The sequence below is a fragment of the Notolepis coatsorum genome, assembly GCF_963971535.1.
Source record: "Notolepis coatsorum genome assembly, chromosome: 2".
Taxonomy (NCBI): Eukaryota; Metazoa; Chordata; class Actinopteri; order Aulopiformes; family Paralepididae; genus Notolepis; species Notolepis coatsorum.
Window position 1 is genome coordinate 48,036,228 of NC_140166.1, and position 10,613 is coordinate 48,046,840.

The window sequence follows — 10,613 nt, forward strand, 5'->3', positions numbered from 1 at the left end:
GCTCCCCCCCCCCCCCCCCATAAATTAATATAGTTAAGGGTAGATTTAGATTATATAGGGATGTCCCGATTTACCACTTTCTTTTCAGACCATGTACAAGTACTTCGATTTTAGTACTTGCCGATACAGAGTACCGATATGAGTACTTATTAATAACACCATTACAGTTCTGACAATGACTTTTAAAACATGTGCCTCACTTTCTGACTGTAACCAATTAAATACACAACATGACACTGTTGCTGACATTTTAAGTTAAAATAATATAAATATAATAAGAAATGTAACAATACTGGTACTGGTATTGGGACATCCCTAGTAGACTATACCTAATTAGACTACCATAATCACATCAGCACGCCTGTGCTGTTAGGTTACTTAATTAGGTTATTTTTTTTTACTTTATTTCTTACTCAACCCCATGATGCACAGCAGCAGGCTAATCTATCTATTCATTTTATTATTTTTATTGAGAACAAATGAACATGGAAAGTACCATTGCATATAGACGTCACTATAGATCCGTTGGATATACTCCAAATAAGGTTATCTTATCTCATTAAGAAAATAGCTTTAACTGTACATTACCTTTAGTTGAAAAGAAGTGTTGACTAGAGACTGTCCTCTCCTCTCTTTGACAGAGTCCAAGTCATTATGTAAAGCCTCCCTATTGTAAAAGGGGTGTTGGGAACCTGTTACTCAAGTTCTTACCCGTCTCATTCCATTTCATCCTCTGCTGATTCATTAGATTAACATTTGGAAAAAAATTGGACTGTACAGAAAACATGGGGACATTATTGTGTTCAATTACAGTTTCTCTTGGCCTTTTTAAAGGTAAAATCTGTAATGTAGTGTAGCCTATAAGTGTAGCCTATAGTGTATACCTAAGTAATGTAGCCTATAGTGTATAACTATTAGTGTAGCTGTCAAACAAGCAAAAGAGCCCTGTTTGGTATTGCACTTTGTTTGCATGTGTGGTAGTGCGGAACAAACGGACTGTTAGATGCAATACACATAACGTGCAATGTTTACTTCCACTTCCTATGTAACACGTGGGGCACAATGTGCTGTGTGACGTAGGCACAGGCATAAACACCTTGGCATTGTCCAGGAAAACAGACCAAGTTGCTGGCCAGCAGACCAAGGTGTTGTGGTGTTGGGGATGAAATCCCCCAGGGACTCCGACTCGCAATGGCTGCCCATAAACCAGTTCGTCTGAGGACTGTATAGATCTTCCTTAGGGTCTGATCGGAGGCCCAGCATGACCCACGGAAGTCTGTCAACCCACCCATTGTCCCGGAGACTGGCCCTGAATGCGGCCTTCATTGACCTACGAAACCTCTCGCACAGTCCATTGGCTTGCGGGTGATAAGCCGTGGCGCGGTGCAGCTTCACCCCGAGACCCACAGCATTCCAGAGCTCCGGTGCGAGGAAACCCTGAAGTCCACCACACGCTTCTTCCGACACATGTGGAGACAGCCAGCGGCTCTCTTTTCACCTGGCAGCGAGGACTCTCATTGGTGAAGTGTAACGCGTGGGAGGTCACGCTGCCCTCACCATTTCCTATTGCCTTTCGCTGAGCAGGCGCCCAGACCTGACCTGTAGGCGTCGCTGTCCACAACGCCAGATTACCACCCACGACTTCCCTCCTGCTAACTCAGCCAAACGAGTTAGTATGACGATCGGCCCAAGCCGCAGGCAATGCTGACTCCGGGAGTCGAGACCGCAGCCTCTTGCATTGGTGACGAGCGCAATCTCCGCTACGCCACCCGACCGCACCCTAAAAGTTGCTGTTTGACGATATTAGAGATTCTACCTTTAACCCTGACAATTCAGTTTTTAATTTTTTATCTGGGTTCAGAGAATGCATGCACGTCGTAGGCCTATGATAATCAGTGGTAAAAGGAATAGTTGTCTAAAGTTATTTTTGCTGCACTCGTGAATTTTGTAAATTTTATTGTAACATAATAAAAACAATAACTAAAAAAAGTTTATGATCAGTCAACGGCTATATCTGTATACTGTATATCCCCATACCTACTCTCTTAGTTATACCACTGGCCAGTATGGCTCATTACCATAGTGTATTTATACTTGTATCACTGTACATAATAATACTGTACAGGTACATAAAACAAATGAGCATATTACTCAGTAGCTTCATTATATACATTCCATTTAATCACTTGTTTATTAATCGCACTGTATATTGTTAATGCATTTTACAGTTACCTCATACCTTTTTTTCATTGTATACTTGTGCTGTATGATGACAATAGATTTGAATCTAATCTAATATTCTTGATTCCTCCTTGTAAAATGTTTGCTTGTATCTGCAAGTAGCTATTATATGCAGTTGTAGCGTATTCCAAATCATAACACACTCCTAGGGGAACACCATCCAAATCAATAATCCCAATGTTATCAATATTTGTGAACATAACTCTCCCAAAGCCAGAAACCAGAGAAGAAAAACTCAAACTTGTGATGTCATCAAGTAAAAAATCTGGAGCTGCTCCATAGACAATGCATGGGAGACTGATTGTATGGACCCACATCATGTTTGTTTTCCTTCTACCAATGAGCTTTATTCTATTATACTGTAGTGTTCAGTTCTGAAGCAGTAAATGTACTCATAATTAATATACTCGTATACTATACCATATAATTAATATACTATACCATATAATGAATACACTCATATATTATACAATATAATGAATATACTCATATATTATACAATATAATTTTTCAGCTGCTGAGGTCAGGCAGACGCCTGCGAACCCCAGCTACTAGGACAGAGCGGCTTAGGCTCAGCTTCTTCCCCCAGGCCATCAGAGCCCTGAACAATGAACATTGAGTGCCACAGAACACTGAACTATCCACACACAAACACACATGAACACACACACGACATGCATGCGGTGCACGCTCACACACTAGCAGCCACTTAACACTTTAACATGAGCGGGCACACACTCATGCCGCACACACGCACACTTATGGCCAAAAGGAAAGGCCACTTTAAACTAGAATAACAGGAACAGTGTATTGCACTACCAAAGCTACCTAGCATGTCCTATATATATGCTCGGTAAAATAACTATGTACAGATACCGAGATGTCACACCATGTTACCTGTTACCTGTTTATTGCACAATGTTGTTTTTTTATTGGATTCTATTATATGTTGTACCACTGTATTGCACATCGTTGCGGGCAAGACCACCCGCATTTCATTGTATACTTGTATGCCGTGACAATTAAAACTCTTGACTTGACTTGATAATGAATATACTCATATATTATACAATATAATTCCACTGGGTGTTCTGTCACCTTTACCATATGTCCCAATTCATTGTTTATGGAGCAGCTTAAAGTATTTGTAAACTTGCACCATGTCAAGAGATTTGCACTACATTCATACCTCATACCTCATTTGCACCTTGCCTTAAAAAAGTGTTTGTACCTCATTGTCTGCATTTGTACCTCATTGTCTGCATTTGTGGTCTCATTGTCTGCATTTTTACTTCATTGTACTTAGGTTGTACTTTAGTTTGTTGTAGTATAGTGTTACTTACTTTTTTACTGTATGAAGCACATTCGCAGGGGCTCATACAGAAGCAAGCATTTCACTGTAATGTACATGTACCTTAAATAAAAACAAACTTGAAACTTGAACTTGTCTCCAATCCCCTCCAGTCAGTGATGTAATTGTCAATTGTCTGTGGAACAGTCCAAGATTTAAAAAAAAATACCAGTTACATCACCGATTGGAGGGTTCTCCCTCCGATTTCTAGCTTTAAGGAGAGATAAGATGTCCCTTTATTAATCCCCTTGGGGAAATGCAGGTGTCACAGCAGTAGACCTACAGATGGGAGGTGCAGGGTAATATAAATCTTCCTCTAAAGCCACCACCTCTAGTTGGGCCAGTTTGACTCCCACTACGGAGCTAGCCTTCCTCACCGCGTCTATTCTTAACCCAGACGGTTCATGCGTTTTGCGAATCTGATTGGCCACTGACGTTTCTGGTCATGTGACATGTGCGCCCAATCGCGTGACGCGCCCATTTCCGCCTCGACCAGCAGCAAACCCTAACCCTAACCCTTTGATTGATTGATTGAATTGATTGATTGAAAAGTTTATTAACAGATTGCAGAATGGGTACAGTACAGTACTTAAGCATTACATCACACGCAGGAGTGGTTTGTGACCAATAAACCATGCCTAGGGGTGGTTGTTAGGCCCGAGGCGCAGCCGAGGGTCGTTAGACCCCCCTAGGCATGGTTTATTGGTCACAAATCACGACTGCACGTGGTGTAAAGCTTTTATACAACTGCCAGATTCATCCAACCTTATTTCTATACAATAAACACACATTAATCGAAGATTTATTGAAAAAACCATCCGCCAGAAAAAGTAGTTCCCACAACTCCATGTGGAAGCAGCTTGAAGTGCATCCAACCAAACTAACACATCCAACTGTGTATTATTGGAATGATTGAGAGAAGTTGCCTCATGTGGAAGCAGCTTGAAGTGCATCCAACCAACTAACACATCCAACTGTGTATTATTGGAATGATTGATTGAAAATTGTATTACCAGATGCAGAATGGGTACAATACAGTACGGCTCAATACACACAATTGTTAAGGGAATGCATAGGAAAAAAACGTTTTCTTCGCCCTATTTTTTTATTTATTTCTTTTAGCCTAAACTTAACCAGTTGGAAACCAGGGGTACAGTAATAAAATTAGCAATCAACCAATCAATCAATTCAATAGACCATGCTCACTTAAAACAGCGCTGCTTCTCTCTCAGTCTGACTCCCCCGCTGTTGCAGACAGGAGTGTGTGTGTGTGTGTGTGCGTGTGTGTGTGTGTGTGTGTGTGTCACAGTGTGTGTGTGCGTGTGTGTGTGTATGTGTGTGTGTGTGTGTGTGTGTGTGTGTGTGTGTGTATGTGTGTGTGTGTGTTTGTGGGTACGCCAGCGTCGGACAGTGAGAGAGAACGCTGCAGTCAGTAAGTAGCAAGAAGGAAGTAGAAATTTAAATCAATCAATTAATCTATCAATCAAACCGCGATTTTTCTTTTGTTCTAGATTGCCTCAAGACCCATCAATTACATCATCCAACATTGTTTAAAGGGCTAACACATTCCCCTTGACAGAATCGCTTCATATTTAGTCGTTTAGTCGCCATTAACATATCCATTTGTAAATATTATTGGCCACCTTCTTGTGATCCGGCGGAGTGATGTGATGTGGGTCGGTTGTGGGCGGGTCCTGGGCCAGCAGCGTGGATTGTTGCCAATAAAGACGTGTAAAATGACTGTTTCAGCCAATCAGAATCGAGAAATTTGCATGCCGTTGTATAAAGCTCAATACATACAATTGTTAAGGGGATGCAGACCAGAGAAAGACTTTCGTCTTGTTTACATCAGGGTCCCCCATTTTCAATTCATCATAACATATATGACACACACGACATACAGATAGACACTGTACTGCTACATCTATACATTTATGACATACCAGATTTGCAAATACAGTACTGTTTGTGATCCAAAAAGTGTCCAGAAAAAGAGTGTATATACATTTGACGTAGAAACTGTACATTGGAGGAGGTTGGGTGGGTGGGTGGGGGGTGGGGCTGTACATTGGAGGTGGGGGGGGGGTTGGGTAGGGGGGGGTGGGGGACACTGTACATTGGAATACTGACAAAGCCATACTTGGTCATTTACTCTACAACTGGGTTAGGACATTTGTAGGGGCCAGTTTCGAATTGCAGTCTCCCATAGGTGTTCTTTTTCTGAGTGTTTTTGAAAGTGGGTAGTGATTCACATTACTTTACAGCTTTGGGTAGGGCGTTCCACATTGATGTGGCATAATTGCGAAACGTGTTTAGTCCCTTGTTTGAGCCGAATCTGGGTTTAACATGATTTGTGGAGCTCCCTCTGGTGTTGTGATCGTGGTATTCACTGACCTTTGGGAAGTATTTTGACATGTACATGGGTACCTTGGTCGTGTAGTGTATTTTGTAGACCAGGCCCATTGCAAGTTGCTGTACTCTGTCGTCTACTCTAAGCCATCCTAGGTTGTCAAAGTGGGCAGGGGTGAGGTGGGTTCTAGGAGTCAGGTCAAGCAGTAGTCTGACTAATTTGTTTTGAGATGTTTGTTATTTGGTTTTTAGTACCTTTGAGGTGCTTTGGTACCATGAGGTGCAAGCATAGTCGTAGTACCCTTGAATGAGTGCTCCTGCCAGAGTCTTCAGGGTATTCTTGTTTACCAGAGAGGAGATCCGGTACAAGAATCGAGTTCGTTGGTTGACTTTTTTTATTACATTGGATGCCATTTTGTCACAGGAAATATTAGCCTCTAGGATGGAACCCAGGTAGGTAATTTCATCTTTCCTTGTGACAACCGTTCTATCGCCATGCTCTAAGACAAACTCTAACCATAACCAACTTCGAAAGAGTGCCTAAGCTTAACCGGGGAAAGAACTTGCCGTCACACGATTGGTGCGACCAGAAACACAGTGGCCAATCAGAGCGCAAAACGGGAACGCGGAAGCATGCACCGTTTGGGTTAAGAATACAGGCTTCCTCACCAGCTTGTTCAGTTTGTTAGTGTCTCTTGAGTTGGTGTTAACCCCCCCCCCCCCCCCCAGCATACCACAGCAAAATAGAGAACGCTGGCCACTACAGACGGACCTGAGTCTCCGCAGGAAGAACAGCCTGACCGGCCCCTTCCTGTAGAGGGCCTCATTGTGTTGTTGTCTGACCAGTCCACTGTTCAAATGTACTCCCAGGAACTTGTACAGTATGTGCATGTTCACAAATAGTGACTGAACTGTCCTGGGGCACAGGAAGAACATAGCCTATGTGAATTCTTAAACTGAGATTGTCATTGCACAGCAAATGGGTGGCATTCCCCTGGAATACCGGATGACATCACCAATTTACTTTTAGCACTAGTATAGATTTGAGATTTGTTTATGTTCATTTAATGTGTTTGGACTGTCTTGGACAGAGTAATAACACGCACATTCTGAAAATGGGTTTAGTAGTTCCTCATTAACATTGTCATAAACTCATCCTAGGCTGTTTGATAGAAGGGAAGGGGGGGGGGATAAAACGTGGTTAAAATGAACCCACCCATATTTTCATCTAGCGCCTATTTCATCACACTCCTACGCAGAGCACCACGGCCTGCACAACATGATTGACAGGTCAGGGGTCAGGGAATGTGTCCAGTCCAACTTTCTGTGGACTGCGTTGTTGTTTGTAAACACAATGTGTTCGCTCCAATCAGCAATACCTGCGGAATCGCGTGACTGAGTTGCCCCCTTCCCGCCCGCGTTGTGCAACAACGGGGATATATGGAGAAACCACGGCACTCGCTTAAATTAAAGGTTGTTTCGAACGAAAAAAAATCCGGATTAAATTGAGCCAAACCAGGAAAACTAGCGTTGGCCTGGAGACGTGATTATTGATATCCTGTTCTTCTGACCAGGATTACGTTCTTTTTTTGGCTTCCTGGATGCGCGCGCACCCTGAGTGTGACGTGTTCGAGAAACCCGTATTCAACTTTTCATTGGTCGGATTCTTTGCCCTGGCCTCCGCCATTATGATTGTGGGTGGTGTAGTCTTTTGCGCTGTTGTCCTTCATTAAAATTCACTCTGAACATTCTCACAAAAAACTACGAATACAGTGTCGGCGCGTGAGCGGCACGGTGCAGACCGTGTGGGGCCTCCTGGAAGAAAGGAGAGTTTTTAAAGGGAAACCAAGGTTGTTGAGGTCCGCGGTGGATACAGCAGGAGAGCGGTAGGTGCAAAGTGCTCCTCGCTTTATTGACTACTTGTAGGCTTTTGTCGCTTTTATGCACAACGTGTCTGTATTTGACAAGCTAACGAATCATTATGCTAACGTCAATAAACACGGCCGGCGATCTGACAACTGGTTAGCTCCAAGCTACCTAGCAACCTAGCTGTGTGTCGACAGCTGTCAAGCTAACGTCACACGTTATTATAATGTTCCCCTTGTTTGTCTGCAAGCCGACGAGAATACTGTAACGTTACTGTAGCCGTGTTTCGTTCAACATGTTAAACGAGCCAGTGTTGCTCACAACACAAGCCCCTGCTAGTGTCTATTTTACATGATGCTTACATCTCTTGGCAAGTAACTTAGCTGACTGAAGCCCACCAATAAGCCCGTCTATATATGTTAAATAATTAAGGTAACTCTTTGATCTTAAAAAGTGTACGTCAGTATTTATATGGGCTGCTGAACCCCTGTCGTGTATGTCATGTTATGATGAATAGAAAATAGGGACCCTGATGTAAACAAGACGAAAGTCTTTCTCTGGTCTGCATCCCCTTAACAATTGTGTATTGAGCTGTACTGTATTATTGTACCCATTCTGAAATCTGTTAAGTTTTCAATCAATCAATCAAATCGGTGTTCTGACACATAAGACATTAAGCAACCAAGATGTTTAGCCATAATCAGCCAGTCAATAATCCAGTCAATTGATCATCTCTTCAAATCAACTACTCAGTACGTCAACTGTTTGTACAGCGATGCATGACTAGTCACAATAATAACAACACAACCAATTTTTTTTTAAATACAACAGTAAACTGAAGCAGCAGATTGACAGATTGATGAGGCAAATGGTGTTATTTGGAAAGTAAACACACTGCCTGCAACTATATTTTGGCAAACGATTAGAGCCCGACCGATTCAGGGTTTTAAAAGAAACGATTCTGATATTTGCATACTCAACTTTGCTTATTAAAGAGTTGTGACAAAAGATGTATATTAGAGGCGGGATATTTTTCAGTTGAACAAACTTTATTATATAATTTTTATGTTTAATATAAATATTTAAAAAAGGCTAAATCAATCTATATGTAGGCCTACTGCATGCAAAAAAGGGGTTGGGCCTCAATGTGCAAGGTCTTGTGTGGTTCCATTGAGTCCATTTTCATTCAGAAATATTGAGGTCAGAGGTCAAGGGACCCCTTTCTGGCCATGCCCAAATGTATCTTGACTTTAGAGAAGCATCTATCCCCTTTTTGTCAGTGAGCTAGCATGATATAGCTGGTTTGTATGTATGGATTCCTCAAGATCTCTAGTTTCATATGGTACCCCTCTAAGATCTCTACTTTCATACGATATATTCTGGATATCGATAACATGTACGCCCATACCAATAAATCTGTGATGAGCAAATATCATCTGACTGGTATATTGGCCAGGCTCTAGAAACCGTTGCATAACTTACTGGAGGAAAGCTCATCAGCTGCTGTCTGAAGCACTGACCTTTTTTATTATGCCAATATTTTCGTTGCGTGTGACCTTGCTTGTGGAACAAGAGGTATTCTGAGCTCATTGTGTGATTTCCTTGAGACAAGTTCATTCTTAGTTCAGCGTAAATCCCTTTTGAGCGAGCGAAGGTCATAACTTGTAACCGTACACTGCACTGCAAAACGATACCGTCTGTGTGTTGGCCTGCACTTTTCACCATAGAACTGACCGTGGTCCAGTCAACCATCTCACACCTGCACACTTTACCAAGACTCTGTTAGTAGTAGTGTTACCTCTTACAGTTGTACTGCTGCCATTCATATCTTTTTATGTGCATATCTTACTATCTGTGTTGTTTTTATGATCAACACCTCACATCTCTCTCTCCTCTCTTTCTGTGTGTGTGTGTGTGTGTGTGTGTGTATATCTGTCCCCATCTGTCCCCTCCCTCTCTCTCTTTGTCTCTCCCCTCTCTCTCTGCCTAGGTTGCTGATGGTTGCAGGGCTTGCGGGAGCAGAAGTGGTGTGCCATTCCCCCTGTCCTCCTCTCATGTCTCCCCCTGTGTGTGTCCCTGTCTGTTAGTGTCCCCACCTGCTCCCCCCCCCCCCCCCCCCCCCCCCCTCGTCTCTCACTCCTCCGGTGTGAAGCCCTCTCCTCTCCCTCATGCTTTGGACACAGCCAGCTCACTGCCAGCCCAATGACTGCCTGGATCGTCCTGCCTGTCAGCCTCTCTGCCTTCTCCATCACAGGAATATGGATAGTGTGAGTAATTAGTTCTTTGTTGTTGTTTTTGTATACTAAGCACCTCTATGACCAGCAATGTCACTAACTCCAGAATCCCCCCCCCCCCCCCCACAGGGATTAATAAAGATCCATCATATTTTATTATCTTATCTTAAAAGGGCACTTCAAAATCAATGCAAATTTATTTAGCTCATACTTACTTTTACTTACTTACTTACTTAGGCCTTTTATTCCTTTCGGAACATAGGCCATTGATGAAAAGTTTCCACCCCCGTCTGTCTTGCGCCATCCTCTCCAGCTGTTTCCACGTCCCCTTTTCTTGAGTTCCTGCTCAGTGTCTCTTCTCCAGGTGTTTTGGGTCTTCCTCTGCCTCGCTTGCCTTGTGGGTTCCAGGTTAAGGCTGTTTGGTTATTGCGGTTTGTGTATTCGAAGTGTGTGCCCATCCAGCTCCATTTTCTCCTGGTCAGCTGGACCTCCACTGATTCTTGCTTGGTGCATTCCCACAGCTTGATGTTTGGTGATTGTGTTTGGGCCAGAAGATCCTGAGGATACGTCTC

The 10,613-nt window shown here is 42.9% G+C and overlaps 2 protein-coding genes across 3 annotated transcripts in view; one reads left to right on the forward strand and one right to left on the reverse strand.

Moving 5' to 3' along the window:
- LOC311224335 (prominin-2-like) overlaps nucleotides 1-662 on the reverse strand; it is a 42,634-nt gene extending 41,972 nt beyond the window's left edge. The window contains exon 1 of one of the 2 annotated variants that reach the window (XM_084309290.1): nucleotides 589-662. The gene's annotated coding sequence lies outside the window, so the exon portion shown is untranslated. The remainder of the gene's footprint in view (nucleotides 1-588) is intronic. The other variant, XM_084309291.1, reaches the window with a different exon arrangement.
- Nucleotides 663-7,748: 7,086 nt separating this feature from the next.
- The window catches only part of LOC311223076 (transmembrane protein 150A-like), a 25,663-nt gene continuing 22,798 nt past the window's right edge, over nucleotides 7,749-10,613 (forward strand). Inside the window, exons 1-2 of the mRNA XM_084307807.1 lie at nucleotides 7,749-7,827; nucleotides 9,798-10,074. Coding sequence (XP_084163933.1) covers nucleotides 10,010-10,074 — 65 coding nt within the window. The 5' untranslated portion in view covers nucleotides 7,749-7,827; nucleotides 9,798-10,009. The remainder of the gene's footprint in view (nucleotides 7,828-9,797; nucleotides 10,075-10,613) is intronic.